General features: G+C 50.9%; 4 protein-coding genes across 4 annotated transcripts; 1 reads left to right on the top strand and 3 right to left on the bottom strand.

The window, feature by feature from the left end:
• Positions 1 to 1153: 1153 nt before the first annotated feature.
• BDP81DRAFT_416928 (uncharacterized protein) lies at positions 1154 to 1772 on the bottom strand. The gene is made up of 2 exons (XM_060589580.1): positions 1322 to 1772; positions 1154 to 1272 (listed from the first exon to the last, which is right to left on the bottom strand). Exon 1 carries the CDS (start codon positions 1614 to 1616, stop codon positions 1437 to 1439), a length of 180 nt encoding a protein of 59 aa, XP_060451005.1. The 5' UTR covers positions 1617 to 1772; the 3' UTR covers positions 1154 to 1272; positions 1322 to 1436.
• On the top strand, positions 1751 to 3895 carry BDP81DRAFT_478290 (cytochrome P450). The gene is made up of 4 exons (XM_060594845.1): positions 1751 to 2298; positions 2384 to 2599; positions 2633 to 2695; positions 2726 to 3895. The coding sequence occupies exons 1-4, from the start codon at positions 2167 to 2169 to the stop codon at positions 3818 to 3820; spliced, it is 1506 nt and encodes a 501-aa protein (XP_060451004.1). The 5' UTR covers positions 1751 to 2166; the 3' UTR covers positions 3821 to 3895.
• Positions 3896 to 4114: 219 nt separating this feature from the next.
• Positions 4115 to 5859, bottom strand: BDP81DRAFT_445653 (major facilitator superfamily domain-containing protein; the record flags this gene model as incomplete). The annotated part of the gene is made up of 2 exons (XM_060591980.1): positions 4115 to 4824; positions 4860 to 5859. 2 exons carry the CDS (start codon positions 5857 to 5859, stop codon positions 4115 to 4117), a joined length of 1710 nt encoding a protein of 569 aa, XP_060451003.1.
• A 930-nt stretch (positions 5860 to 6789) lies between these two features.
• On the bottom strand, positions 6790 to 8556 carry BDP81DRAFT_416923 (alkaline-phosphatase-like protein). The gene has a single exon (XM_060589579.1). It carries the CDS (start codon positions 8310 to 8312, stop codon positions 6834 to 6836), a length of 1479 nt encoding a protein of 492 aa, XP_060451002.1. The 5' UTR covers positions 8313 to 8556; the 3' UTR covers positions 6790 to 6833.
• Between the last annotated feature and the right edge of the window lie 6440 nt (positions 8557 to 14996).

Genomic DNA, 14996 nt, shown 5'->3' with positions numbered 1-14996 from the left:
AAGCTTCGATAATGATGACTCCGGCATCATTGTCCCTTGTTCTGCATTATATAGCTACGCGCCCACAGTGACAAGTTGCGGCGGGCGTAACAATAGGCTAGGTAAGGGGGGTAAATAATAATAGGGGGTTTATTAGGGGCTTAATTATAGCCATAGGGTGTTACGACCCAACATGCATGACCAAGAACAAGGCCTACCCCGCAGGCTTACGGCGGTTAAGATACGCCATATATGCACAGGACAAGGGGACACGAGGCACCCTCTCACGGAACGGAAGAACTATGGTAAAAGTCACGTGACGATAAGATAAGGATCATTTGGGATCAATGTGATCCAACACGACTTGGGGGCTAAACGATCTGTCAGGCCCATCCCAGTACACTCGTTACAACGATTGTCACACTATGTCTATGAAACAATATGGTCTTACACAAGCATGACTAAGTTTGCCAAGGATATGCCAGTATAAAGGGTCTTCCACTCACTATATAGATAGTCGGGATATTCCCATAGCCACTCGTTCTTCATACTCATCAATACATCCCATTGACCCCCTACCTGATAATCGCTGCCCAACACGATCATTCTGATTCAGAATGACCCAAGACGACCCAAGGGACAAAGGACATGTTCAGGATCAGGACTTGTATATAAGGATGGACTTGAGCTGGACTCTAGGACAGACTTCTGACGGTTAGTCAGGGTGGCCAGCGGAATATGCATATGTGAGTGAGCAGAAAAGAGCGTCTATTCGTACTAAAGAGTGGATGGAATCACCACAGGCTTGTGGGCCTAATGCTATCCTAATAAGTCTTGCAGAGCTAGGACCAGGTGGAAATGACAGTCTGGCCTGTTTCGTGATGGTCAGACCATTCCGAATGGGTTATGTCCATGACTCGCATAGGAGCATGCATGGATTCTGTCAACTTCCATAGCTCTTCAGCAATTAACTTCGTATCAGATCTTATGATCGCTTTCAGCTATCTTCCCTGAGAACCTCTTTGACAAGACTACGATTGATCACCGAAGCCTTGCCGACTTGAGACCGATTCGACCCAGTGTAATAATCATCTGATTATTACATCTGTTTATTACATTCGATTATTACTGTTACCAGTTCCGCAGCCTCAACTTCTGCAAACATACCTCACTACGACTAGCTGGCCGTAACAAGAAGCTTCCCTCGATAAGGCCTTGCTCTCATTATCCACTTCCCCGCGGGGAGAAGACACGAAGAAGCGGCTGGCAAGGCGAGTTGTGATGCGGTCTAAACTAAGATAGGCGACATAACCCTCGGGATCGAGATATCCATCTAACAAACTGCAAGATTACCGAAGAGGTCCCCGTATTTCCCCAAACTTCGCCCCAGCCTCTTGACGCCTTCTCCATCGTCGGCTGGAACACCGAGCGCCTCTTGGCATACTGCAATTCGACTCTTAAGTCTCTCCCGCGGTGAATATTACCAGATCAAGATACAAACCCCACAGATCGCGGGTCCAGCCCAGCAGAAAGACTACATCTCCCCCGCGTAAGGATGCCGTGAAGGGTGTGTGACGGACCCCGAGATAACCCCAAGATCTGTCACCCCAGTGCAGAACTACCCAATGGTGCATCATTTACCCATCAGCCATGCGTCGATCGCATACTGCATTTTCCCCGCGGAACTTGGCCTTTGCTTGCCTTGGTCCGAGCGACTTAATCCCGTCTCTGTCCCAGCCTGGGGCAGAACCCGCCCCCCGCCCCCAGCTTTGCGCCCCTCTTTCCTATCCGGGATTTTCTTGAAAGTCTCTTGAGCTATTCTTGTTGACAGCTCAGACGAAAGGGGGGAGGTTGAGGTTTGTGACGTGCAGAGGTGCGGAGAACATGTCGTAGCTAGTGGAGGGAGGGACTGTAGGCTGCGAGCTGTGAGCGAATGCGATGTCGCGGCGAGATTTTCCTTTCTCGCAAGCTAGACCAAACCAAGTGGGCATTGGTCTACGGCGGATTTTATTCATTCTCGTGACTTTGTGGCTGATTAGTGTTCCACAACGCGGATGGTTATTTAGTTGAAGAAGGCGTCCTTTCTTTCAGCAGCATGGAGTAGACCATAGTCCAAAGCTCTTCATCCTTCCAACCCACCGTTTGCCCTTTCCATTTGACAAGATCTTTTGGGATCTAACTAGCAAAATGGCACTCGAAAGATTCTCTACTTTCTCGCAGGCGCCATACGCCGCTGGGTTTCTCTTCGTTGCCTTGTCTTACTTTATTGTCTACCCTCTATTTGTATACTTCAAGGACACAAAAGGTGGGCTTTCTTCAGTTCTAGGCCCATCACTTGCAACTACTAACATAAGGCTCAGGCATGCGCAAGTTTGAAAACTTGAGCACATTCTCTGGCGTTTAGAACATCCCCTTCATGGTCCTTGCCCGCACCGGCGCCCGATCTACCCATCTCGTCAACCTCCACCGGGAGAAGGGCCCGATCCTCCGCACCGGCCCCAACACCCTTTCTTTCAGTGATGTCCGCGCCATCAAGGACATTTATGGCCACGGAACCCCCTGCATCAAGGATGAATCCTACGTCCTCACTGCCGGATCTCACTACCACCTTGCCGACGTGGTCGACAAGCATGACCACGCGAAGAAGTGAAAGGTCTTGTCTTCGGCCTATGCCCTGAAGAACCTCGAGGGATGGGAACACAAGGTCGCAGACAAGGTCGAGAGACTCTTCAAGCAACTCGATTAGCGCTGCACCGACCCCCTCCCCAAGGATCAGATGTTCCCCAAGCCAGAGGATTTGACCGTTGACTACCGCAAATGGGGCAACTTCTTCACCCTCGACGCCATCGCCGACATCGGTCTCTCCGAACGTCTCGGCCTGCTCGATCGCGGCCACGACCGCGTCCTCGCCCGCCACAAAGATGGTTCAACCTGGGAAGTCCCCCTCCGCGACTTCCTCTACCCCACCGCCCGTAAACAGTCCCTTCTCGTCTGGAGCTACGACAACTACAAGCTCATCGACAAGCTTTCGAACGTCATCCCCCGCTACCGCCAGATGACCGAGGCCTCTAAGGGTTGGGACGGCATCGTCCTGGAACTCTCCTACAAGCGCCTCCAACGCTACAACAAGGGCGATGAGAAACTCGACGACTTCTTCCAAGCCCTGATGGAGAACAAGAACGGCGAGGCCAACAACCTCGAGTGGGGCGAAATCGTCGCTGAGATCAACATCATGATGAACGCCGGCAGCGTAACCACTGCGATCGCCGTCACGAACGTCCTCTACCAGCTTCTTAAGAACCCGAAATACCTCCAGCTCCTCCGCGAAGAAGTTGACAGCGTCCTTGATGCTGACGAAATTGTCGCCCCCTATGACAAAGTTAAGCACCTCCCCTACCTCCGCGCCTGCCTCGACGAGTCCCTCCGCCTGTTCCCTCCCACGCCGCAAGGCCTGCCTCGCAGGACACCTCCCGAAGGCATGTACATCATGGGCGAGTGGGTACCGGGCAACACCACCGTGAGCATGTCCGGCGTGGTCGCCCACCGCGACGAGACCGTCTTCCCCGACGCCGACAAGTATGTGCCGGACAGGTGGCTTGGCGACAAGGGCAAGGAGCTGCAGCCGTACTTCTTGGCCTTCTCCGCCGGCGCGAGAGGGTGCATCGGTCGCAACATTTCATACCTTGAGCAGGCTGTGCTCTTGGCGTCGGTTGTGCACAGGTATGAGTTTGCTCTGCCGCGGGACTTTGAGATGGCGCGTGAGGAAACGATGAACTGGTTGCTCGGAGAAATGCCCATCAAGGTTTGGAGGAGACAGTTGGAGGAGGTTGAGGCACACTAGATTCCCATAAGAGGACTTAGATTTTACGACTTATGGTAGTGTATTTGGCGTTGGCGTGATAGATATCAATTAAACTGATGATTTCCAGAGTCATGTTGACGAAAGGCATTTATGTCATCGAAGGTTGGATTATTGTATTACATTCGATTGACAGTAAGTCCAAATACGTAGTATTATCGACGTGAATAAACTAACCCCCTCTCAGTTGTAGGTGATGTATCTTCCGGCAAGTTCTAGGGTTACATCTAGGTTCTGTGCGGCAATTGTGATGCAGTAGTGATTGGCCGTCTCGGATTAGCTGTCGAAGAAGAAATCCAAACGCTTATTTCCTTCATCGCTAGTGTTGGCCAGATACGCCGTCTTCTCCTGCTCCGACATGCTGTTCCATTTCGCTCTCTTGGACTTGTTGCGAAGAGTGTAGTAGGTCTTGGCAAAAGCATACGCAAAGATTGTTGCCACAGTGATTGCAATCAAGTTCTTGTTTCCGCGGTGGTAGTGAGGCTTATCATCCTCTCGATAGATGTTGGAAGAAGCGATTCCGGATAGCTGGATGGTGATGTTGTAAAGCGCGGCACTAATGGCTCTCGTCCTGACGGCTTTCGAGAGCCGGGAGCACCATCCGACATGCGCCGCATGGGTAGACGGCTGGCCGAGAATCATGAACGTAACGGCATATTGCGCCCACGGTGAAAGGCTATCAATGGAAGTATACTCCACGATGAGGAGCGGCAATACCCAGACTTGCGAGAGCAGGCCAATGATGGCGATCTGATGGAACCTCTCTGTGAGGAACGTAACCCAGAGCATGTTAACCGCGGCGAAAACGGTGACGGGAATGGCGAGCAGAGTAACATTGGAGGTGCTGAAGCCAAGGGCCTTGAGGGACAGCGTGAGATATGTCTTCGGTGGCGCAGTGGGGATCTCGAAGAGGATGCCGATGAGATAGATCGGCCACAGGTCGTAGTCCTTGAGACTTTTCCAGAGCATGCCCAGAGACAGCGATTCTCGGTTGTGCATGTCGCTCTTGGAAGGATCTCACGAAGGACGCGGTTGACGATGATCTTTTCCTCGCGCTCGTTGAAGTAGCCTTTGGGATTCCACCACGTTTTCGTCTGGGTCGGTCCAGGGACCAGGAAGAGGAAGCTGGCGGCACCAATGACGAAACTGACGAGAGCCTCGATCAGGAAAAGCCATCGCCATCCTTCTTTTCCTGCAACACCGCGCAAGTGCAAGATTCCATAGGCCATGAAGGATGCAATGACGCCGGACATGGAGTCGACGAACCAGAAGAGGGCCAGGCGGATAGGCATCTCAGTCTTCTTGTAGAAGTACGACAAGTACAAGATGGAATCCGGAATGAAGCCACCCATGAAGAGACCGATGAAGAATCGGCAGGCAAAGAAGCCAGCCCGGTTATGCATGAAGAACTGTCCGCCAGATGCAAGACTCCAGAGCATAATTTGAACGGGGATCCATCTATCAGGTCCGAGCCGCTTTCCAATCATCTGAGATGGAACTTCGGCGATCAGAAAACCGATGCGGTACATGTTCTGAGCATTGTTGTAGTCGTTGGTGTTGATATGGAGGTCTTTCAAGAGATTATCCGCAGCTGCATTGCCGAGATTGCCTCTGTCGATGTTGAGACCGAAGAACATGACCAGAATCCAGGCAAAGATACTGAAATCTGTCTTTCGGCGGACAGAGCGTTCTTCGCGGTGCGTCCATCGTTCCTGCGAATCAAAGCGATGCACGTTCTCGTACTCTGGTGGGGGCTGATAGAAGGGCGCCAAGCTGGGATCATCAAAAACACTTCGCTCTGTTGCGATGGCGTCGAGATCCCGCGTCGTGCTGCGGCATGTGAGCGCTTCCCAAAAGCCGAAGTTTTTGGTTGTATCCTGGGGCTCGGCCAAGTCGCTGATCTCGTCTTTGGGCGAGTCGACCTCGAAGGAGGGAGTTTTTGTGTCGATATCGTGTACGCCAGGAGGTACCCTCTCCCCACCAGAAGAGACTTCGATGACTGGTGGCTTTTGCGAGCTCATGGTTGCAGCTCAGAGCACGAGTCAGCTGTTCAGAGAATTTACCGGTCAAAAGTCTAGAGCCTAGGTATTTCAAACACATCTACACCACAGGAGTTCCTGAAGGATTGATATACATGGTGTTGGCTTGTTGTATAAACGTATTGCGAAAAACGGTAAAAAGAACACCGAGGTCGCACACCATCGACAATCAACTCGACGTGATTTCCTTCTTCACATTTACTTCCTTACTGGAAATAACCGCTCGTATCATACTATTCCCTTTGACAGTCAAGAATCCTTGACATGCCAAGAGTTTACTGTGAAGATAAGCTTTTGGTAGGTTGTTCGGCAGTGATCATCCGAAAGCCATCACGACATAATGGGGAAAGATGAGGACAATGCAAGCCCGCCAATCTTTCAGACAACCCCGCCTGCCACACGCGGGATAGTGCTTGGCAGGGCTCGGGGGATTGTCTCTTTCCATCTTGGCAAACCCAACCACAACCTTTTCGATTTTTACGAGCATCGAGACCTTTGTCGTCTGTGCCTCATCCTTCGCGCCAGACCCAGCTTACAGACGAAAACAGTATGGTAGATTTTCTTTTAGAGAACTACGATCCTAGTTCTTGGGAGACCAACTGGATGGTACAAGATCTGCGCCGATGTCACCTTCAACGTCCCCATACCAGGGATCAGGCCGAGGCGTTTTAACTCTGCCGAGCACTGGGCCTCAAGAATTACATGAGAGTTGCTAGCGGGGAGTTGCGCGCTATGTCCGAAGTCCCTTCTTGCTTACGATTGCTTATAGCTTTTCTTAGACTTGGGTGTGGCAGGTACCTACGTATGTGAATTGAAAACATGCGTGTTTGGCTCTCGAGAGTCAGTGTAAGCTTCCAAACAGCACGTCAGTGTCAACGAACGAAAAGTTCACTAGATAAAAAATTGAGGATGTAGATATTTCATAGCGTTGTTTCATTGATCAACCTAAGATGCTATCAAGATCTGGGGCCAGTCACACCAAACGGCAAGTTCTGGTACTTCTTCACCTTGTCGCCCTTTGTCTCAGGATGCTCAATGTCAAGGTCCCATTTATCAGGTACTTCGAGACCAGCGTCAAGATGGTGTTTGTTCAGAAGAATCGATATTCCATCTCGAAACAGCCACGGGTCGTTTGTTCTCCTCTGCCAGTCTTCCAATCTCGTTTGCAGCTCCTCCAATACGTCTTGATAATCCGGATCCTTTGCCAAGTTTCTGACTTCGTTGGGATCGTTCACCAAGTCATACAACTCTTCTGCGGGGCGGAAGAAGTAGTCTTTAAGTTGTCTTTCGCCAATCATCTTTGGGTTCTGATCCGCGTTTCGAATGTCTTCCCATGTCAACGAGCCGTAAATGTCGTTGGCAAAGGGAAAGTCAAGCCTCCAGGCAATGTTGCGGTGATACTTATAGCGCCTGGTCCGGATATAACGTGTCGGCCAGTAGTTGGTAGACTCGTGGAATGTGTGAGAGCCAAAGACGTGATCCCACTTAGCGAGTTCGTGGTTCTCGTTGATGATGTCGAAGAAAGACCGACCGGCGAGTTGTGATTTGGCGCCATCCGAGGCATCGCCCAAGATCCAGTCCAAGATCGTAGGCAGAATGTCCACATAAGATACCAGATTCGGGTTGATAGATGAACCTGCACCGGGCAGTTTAGCGATGAGAGGGAGGCGAATTCCGGCGTCATACAGCGTGGTCTTGGAGTTCAAGAATGGAGGGCCATTGTCGCTCATAAAGATGACCAAGGTATCTTTCGCAAATTCAGACTCTTCCAGCTCATGAAGAATCATACCAATGCCTTGGTCTAGACGGCTGATGGCTTCTGCGTAACTTGCAAGCTCCTGTCGCACACCCGGACTATCCGACAGAAACCCAGGAACGACCATATCCGCTGGTCGGTACTTGATGTTCTTGATCCTCTCATCGACAGGTTCATCGTTTCCAAAGCCACCGCGCGTCCGGTCGCGGTGAGGATCATGGTATCCAACAGTGAGCACAAATGGCCGACCGTCGTCCTTGGAAGCGTTGAAGAACTCCGCCGCACGCTGAGAAGACCACCACACATCTCGCTTCAAGCTCTCGGCTCGCCACTCCCAGGGATACACGGCATCGGGCCCGACGTGGACCTTGCCGATGATTCCCGTGCGGACACCGTTCTTGGCGAGCAGAGCAGGACCAGACTCGATGTGATCGAACGTCATGAAGTGGTGCTTGCCACTATTGAGTCCGTACTGGCCGTTCTGATGAGTGTGAAGGCCAGTGTAGATTGTTGAGCGACTTCCACTGCAGGATGCGGTGCTTGCAAAAGCATTTTCGAATCTGGCACCCTCGGCGGCGAGTTTGTCAATGTTTGGTGTTTGGATGTAGGGACAGCCGTAGCAGCCGAGCTGTTTCCCCAAGTCGTCCGCGACGAGCAAGAGAACGTTTCTTGGCGTCATCGTTGAGAGCTGAGTTACCAAGTCTTGCTGCCTTGATTCTCCAAGAGCATTGAATGTAGCGTAGGTCTGGTATCTCGGAGTTGCACAAGAAAGCAAAGTGTTGTGTTTCGCAATGTAAGATGTCAGTCCATAAAATGATGCGAAGTTCAGGATTATGACGCCTTCAGATACTGGAATACCTTTTACCTTTCTTATCTAGTAGAACACGAAGCAAAAGTTCTTCAAATGCCGGTTTGCCGGCGAAACTATCCCATCGGGTGCTGATGGACCTCATTTCTGCCAAGACTCGAACGCCCCATTATTTACCCATTTTTTCCCCGCGTTGAAAGGGGTACTTGACGGTACGTCATTTATCCCTATGCTCTTTTACCTAACGTGAATGATAAGCGAGTGAGACAGACAAGCGAGTGAGACACAAAACTGCGCCGATGATGCTTCAACACAAATGGAGACGTTTCTTCCACAACACATCATGGCATCCAGAAGTAATGAGTCAGGCATACAGCTGGCCCTTCAAGCTATCAGAATCAATCCAGAGCTTAGTGCACGGGCTGCAGCTACGATCTACTCGGTCAGCCATGCAACATTGAGTCGACGATTGAAGGGCTCTACATCTCGAAGCGACAGGATACCGAACTCGAGGAATCTTACTTTGCTAGAAGAGCAGACGTTAGTTGATCACATTCTCGATCTAGATGCCCGATCATTCCCTCCCCGGATCCGTGGTGTGGAAGAAATGGCTGATCGACTGCTTGCTGATCGCGACGCGCCTCCGGTTGGGAAGCGCTGGGCCTTAAACTTCGTCAAACGACAACCACAATTGCGGACGCGGTTTTTTCGGAGGTACGACTACAAGAGGGCCCAATGCGAGGATGCAGAGGCTATTCGCGGCTGGTTCGCTCTTGTGAAGAACACAATCGCGAAGTATGGTATCGATGAGTTTGATATCTACAACTTTGATGAGACTGGCTTTATGATGGGCCAGATTGCATCTGGCATGGTTGTCACAAGTACTGAAAGGCGTTCAAACACGAAAATGGCGCAGCCTGGTAATCGAGAATGGGTTACAGTGATTCAAGCCATCAACTCGCAAGGCTATAACGTCCCGCCGTACATCATCGTTGCAGGCCAATATCACCTCTCAACCTGGTATACAGAGTCAGGTTTCCCGGACGACTGGGTCATTGCGACGTCAGAAAACGGATGGACAACAAATGAAAGAGGCCTAGATTGGATCCAGCACTATGATCGTCATACGAAACCACGTTTGAGAGGCCAATATCGCCTCCTCGTCGTCGACGGGCACGAAAGTCACCACTCAACAGACTTTGAGCTATATTGCAAGGCAAACAAGATCGTTACACTTTGTATGCCGCCTCATTCGTCTCATCTACTCCAGCCCCTTGACGTTGGGTGCTTTGGTCCGCTAAAGACGGCGTATGGGCAACAAATTGAGGATAAGATGCGGCGGGGCGTAACCCACATCTCAAAGGAGGACTTCTTTCCTGCATATCGCAGCGCATTTAGTCAAGCGATGACTGAAAAAAACATCCAAGGGGGTTTTAGAGGAGCTGGGCTTGTTCCTCTGAGTGCAGAAAGCGTCCTATCAAAGCTGGATATCCGGCTACACACTCCAACGCCTCCAGCATCACTACCACAGACACCTCCGCCTTGGGTTTCAAGGACACCAAACAACCCAGTAGAGGCAAGCTCTCAATCCAACTTTATTAAGAGTCGGATCACTCGTCACCAAAGCAGCTCCCCAACCTCTATTTGCGAGGCTATTGAACGACTTTCTAAAGGTACAAGAGGCATCATGCACCAAGTAGCCTTACTTAGATCTGAGGTACAGATTCTTAGAGACGAAGAATAACCAACTCAGTCGACGACGGAGAACTAAGAAAACACGCCTACAATATGGAGGAAGTCTTACTGTAGCTGACGCAGCAGATATACAGTCACAGAAAGATGTGACTGCGCAGGTTCAGGAGGAAATGCGTCGTACTAGTGGTCGCAAACTGAGGGCCGAGACAGGTCAGCGACGGTGTGGCGTTTGTGGTCACCCGGGACACAATTCACGAACGTGCCAGTTTATTGAAGAGATGTCTGAAGATGAGGATTATGAGTAGTTTGAATTGAATTGATGCTGTTGATGTTGATATGGAAGCCAGTTTATCTCATCGGCGCAGTTTTGTGTCTCACTCACTTGTCTGTCTCACTCGCTTATCATTCACGTTATTATTGCTACTATTAACTAACGTGGTTGATAAGCGAGTGGATCAGACAAGCGAGTGGATCAGCCGACCGCGACCACAGCACATTTGCGACCGATACGCAGCACTAAGAAAAGTAATTCAATTGAAACTATTTAAGATCCTCTTCTTCAGACATTTCTTCAGCAAATTGACATGTTCGTGCATTATGACCAGTGTTCCCACAGACGCCACATCGCCGTTGGCCCGTCTCGGTCCTCGGTCGGCGACCACTACTCCGGCGTGTTTCCTCCTCGATCTGAGCTGTTGCTTCTCTCTGCGACTGAAGGTCCTCAGCCTCAGCTATAGTAAGACTTCCTCCTTGTCTGAGACGTGTTTTCTTAGCCCTCCGGCGCCGGCTTAGTAGGTTGTTTTCCTCACGAAGGATTTTGTTCTCAGACCTTAATAACGCAATCTGGTGCATAAATCCACGCGCCCCCTTTGATAGATGCTCAACAGCTTCAATAATTGAAGTTGGTGAGCTATTCTGATGGCGGGAGATCCTCCTTTTGATGAGTTCAGACTGAGAAGATGCTTCTGTTGGGTTGTTTGGCGTCTGAGAAGTCCACGCAGGGGGTGTTGTTGGGAGGGATCCTGGAGGTGTTGGAGTGTGTAACCTGATATCAAGCTTTGAAAGCACACTTTCGGCACTCAAAGGGACAAGCCCAGCCCCTCTGAAACCTCCCTGAATGTTCTTTTCCGTAATAGCTTGGGCAAAAGCCTCGCGAAACGCAGGGAAGAAGTCTTCCTTTGTAATATGCGTATTACCCCGGCGCATCTTATCCTCAATTTGTCGACCATAAGCCGTCTTTAGTGGCCCAAAGCACCCAACGTCTAAGGGCTGAAGCAGATGAGACGAATGGGCCGGCATACAGAGTGTGACGATATTGTTTTCCTTGCAATATATCTCGAAGTCGGCAGCGTGGTGACTTTCATGCCCATCGACGACGAGGAGGCGATAACTGCCAGTTGCACGCAGTTTTGTATGCCGATCAAAGTGCTGGAGCCAGTCTAGGCCTCTTTCGTTTGTTGTCCATCCGTTGTCAGACGTTGCAATGACCCAGTCGCGTGGGAGATTGGTTTCCGTGTACCAGGTGGAGAGGTGATATTGGCCTGCAACGATGATATACGGCGGGACGCTGTAGCCCGACGAACTAATGGCCTGAATGACTGTAACCCATTCACGGTCACCAGGCTGCATCATTTTCGTGTTTGAACGCCTTTCGGCGCTCGTGACGACCATGCCAGAGGCAATCTGGCCCATCATAAACCCAGTCTCATCAAAGTTATAGATATCAGAGTCCACAATACCATATTTCGCGATTGTGTTCGCCACAAGGCGAAACCACGCGTTTATGGCGTTTGGATCTTCGCATTGGGCCCTCTTGTAGTCGTACTTGCGAAAAAAGCGCGTCTGGAGCTGTGGTTGTCGCTTGACGAAGTTCGAAGCCCAGCGCTTCCCAACTGGGGGCGCGTTGCGGTCGGCGAGCAGTCGATTAGCCATTTCTTCCACACCTCTAATGCGGGGAGGGAATGATCGGGAATCTAGGTCGAGAATATACTCAACTAGCTTCTCTTCTTCAAGCGCAGTCAAATTCCGCGATCTAGGCATAGTGTCGCGTCGTGATAACTTTCCCCTTAGACGATGGCGTAAGGTTGAGAAGGGTACTGAGTAGATCCGGGATGCCGCTCGGATACTAAGATTTGGTGTCGTTTTGATAGCCTGAACCGCTAAGGTTAGCTGGCCTTCATTACTTTGTGATGACATGCTTGGTTGTGGCGTAACGCCTATGAAGGGTGGAAGATATGTTGGTCGCGGTCGGCTGATCCACTCGCTTGTCTGATCCACTCGCTTATCAACCACGTTACTACCATTTCAATTAATGCTGCGATGTCTTCTAGTGATTCTGATGCTTCTAATGCTTCTATTACTTCTGTACGTAGTTATATAGTAGTTGAGATCCTTCCCGAAGACCTTATTACGGCTTGTAATCCAGACTGTACGCCAGAGCGCTATGACGCAGCAACAGTCCGGCCCCACGAACCTCCTACTACCGAGCATGGTCTTCCGGGCTCCTTCCGGCCGTTTAACGTGCCGACCCGGGCCAGAGAGGTACGGCAGCTGCCGGCAAACCCGCTGGACTTCTTCATCTAATACGTTCCGTAGAGCCTCGTAGGGTAGTAGGCCTAGTAGACGAATATAGCGCCGTTATCTAAGGAGGGCCCTAGGGCTAGAACGTCTAGAGCAAATTCATAGCGGTAAACTTGAGCAGACGAGATCTACCTCTTCCTAGGGATTCTATTATATATAGGGATTCATAGGGAGTCTAGATTATCAACCTATTATTTAACCTAGTAGCAAACGGAGGATCCTATCCACCTATTTATACGGTTTATATCCCGGGACCGTTTCCAACTGCTACTCTAGCGACTACGGATATTCAACACTGCGGAATTCCAGCCCAGCCAGCCTAGCTGGGGCCGGGGCCAGGGCCGGGCCCAAGATCAAATACCAGACGTATACCGGAAGGTTAACCAGTGGTCAGCCCATATCCAAGAGACTGGGGGCTCCTTTTATATACCTGGTTCAGACTTTACAGTCGACGAGGCTATAGTCCGATTTATAGGGCGATCTCTTAAGATAACAACGATTCTAACGAAGCCTATCCTAACTAGCTATAAGATCTAGATCCTTGCCCAGTCTGGCTACTATATACGGTGGCTGTGGCATGTACATGGAAAGGGCCCATTTGCACTAGTCCCTCAGGCCCAGCCAGCCCAGCTGGCTGGGCTGGCTATTGGAAAGCTGGCTTTATTGATACCAACACAGCAGGTAGTAACTACCCTTATTTCCCTACTTCCAGCTGCAACCTACTACGTATTTCTTGACAACCTCTTTGCTTCTATATGTCTCTTTCGTACCTTACGGAATCAACAGGTTAGAGCTTATGGTACTTGCCGAAAGGATAGTAGGATAGACAAGACCTTAGTTAATAAGAAAGAGACTAAAGGAGGAGAAATCCCCTGGGGTGAAGTATACTATATCCCTACTTTAGATGGGGAGGTAAGCTACTAGCCCGCCCTATCTAGCCCTACTTATCCCAGCCCAGCCTAGCTAGCCTACCTAACTAACTAGTAAATAGGTCAACCAGTTCACTTGGAAGGATAATGCCCTTGTACTCTTCCTGTCAACTGTCTTCCAGGACGGGCAGGAAGTTATCCGCAGCCGCCGCCGCCCAGCTGGGAATTCTACTGCCAAGAGGGCTGCCCGATAAGTGTTTGGCCTAGATATCCGTAAAGACTTACTAATCCCTAGTTGTTGTTGTTGTTGTATTTAACGCCGTGGCGGCAAAGGCGCTGCCGCCCTTGCGGCCGACCTCCCGAGGGGTATATGGCGTGGAGGGCCGTAGGCTCGAGCTATATACTCTATAGTACACGCCTCTTCCTAACGTCCTCCAAATCTTGCCCGTGGGCTACTGTCTGTTCTATCCGTCCCTAGTTCCCGCTGGTTCCCTAGCTCCGTTATTACCGTCTGTCCCTCTAGGAGGGGAAATTCGTTAGTCGGGCCTAGGTCAAGACCTATCTCCTAGTACCGCGGGCAGATCTTCTGGAAGAAGTCTGTCACGCAGAGGAAGGCCTGGAAGCCTTCAGAGTCAGTGATTAGCCCCTTGAAGTAGCGATCGAGGGACCCTATAGGTCCTACGGGCTCCTGGCGGCTGTAGGGGTAGAGGGTGGGCCACTGTTGCCTCCTCAGTAGGGTTTTTCGGCAGTAAACTAGATGGTCTGCCTCCTTAACCCATCCACAGGAGCAGGTGAGTAGTGCTTCTGTGTGGTTAAAGCGTTGGTGATATTGTTTAAAGTCCCCGTGGCCTGACCGTGCCGCGAGGAGGTGATGAAGGGCAGCCCTAGGGAGGCCAAGTCCAGGAGGGCAAGCAAGGGTGGCCTTGAGCCCTAGTTGGGTATAGCGGGGAGTTGCCTCTTGTTTCCACCATCGTCTATATTGGCGTCTTGGCCGCTCTTTAGCAAGCTACTTGATACCTGATAGAGTAGCTAGTTGGCCCCTAAGGACTGGTAGAGTTGTTCCCTCCTTAGCTAGGCTGTCTGCTTCTTCGTTTCCTTCAATACCTTGGTGCCCAGGAGACCAATGGGTTTGTATATCGTGTATCCTAGCTACCTCCTGGATCTCAAGGAAGGCCGCTTGTGAGGAGTCTGGGACCTTACCGCGAATCCCCTAAATAACGCTGGTATTGTCGATGCAGATGTGTATAGGCTGGCCTTGGGGGGAGGTCTGAAGGGCCCGTCGGAGCCCAGCCCTCGCCCCCTCCGCCTCACCATCAAACACTTCTGCTAAGCCGAGACGGCCGCAGCCCTGGGCTATACGTTTATTGTTGCGGTAGATAACAAAGCCGTACCCTGTAGCTCCGTCAGGAGC

This window comes from Colletotrichum phormii (assembly GCF_030913505.1).
Source record: "Colletotrichum phormii strain CBS 102054 chromosome Unknown BDP81scaffold_2, whole genome shotgun sequence".
Lineage (NCBI taxonomy): Eukaryota > Fungi > Ascomycota > Sordariomycetes > Glomerellales > Glomerellaceae > Colletotrichum > Colletotrichum phormii.
Note: the sequence above shows the minus strand (reverse complement) of the source record. Positions and strands in the feature narration are given on the sequence as shown.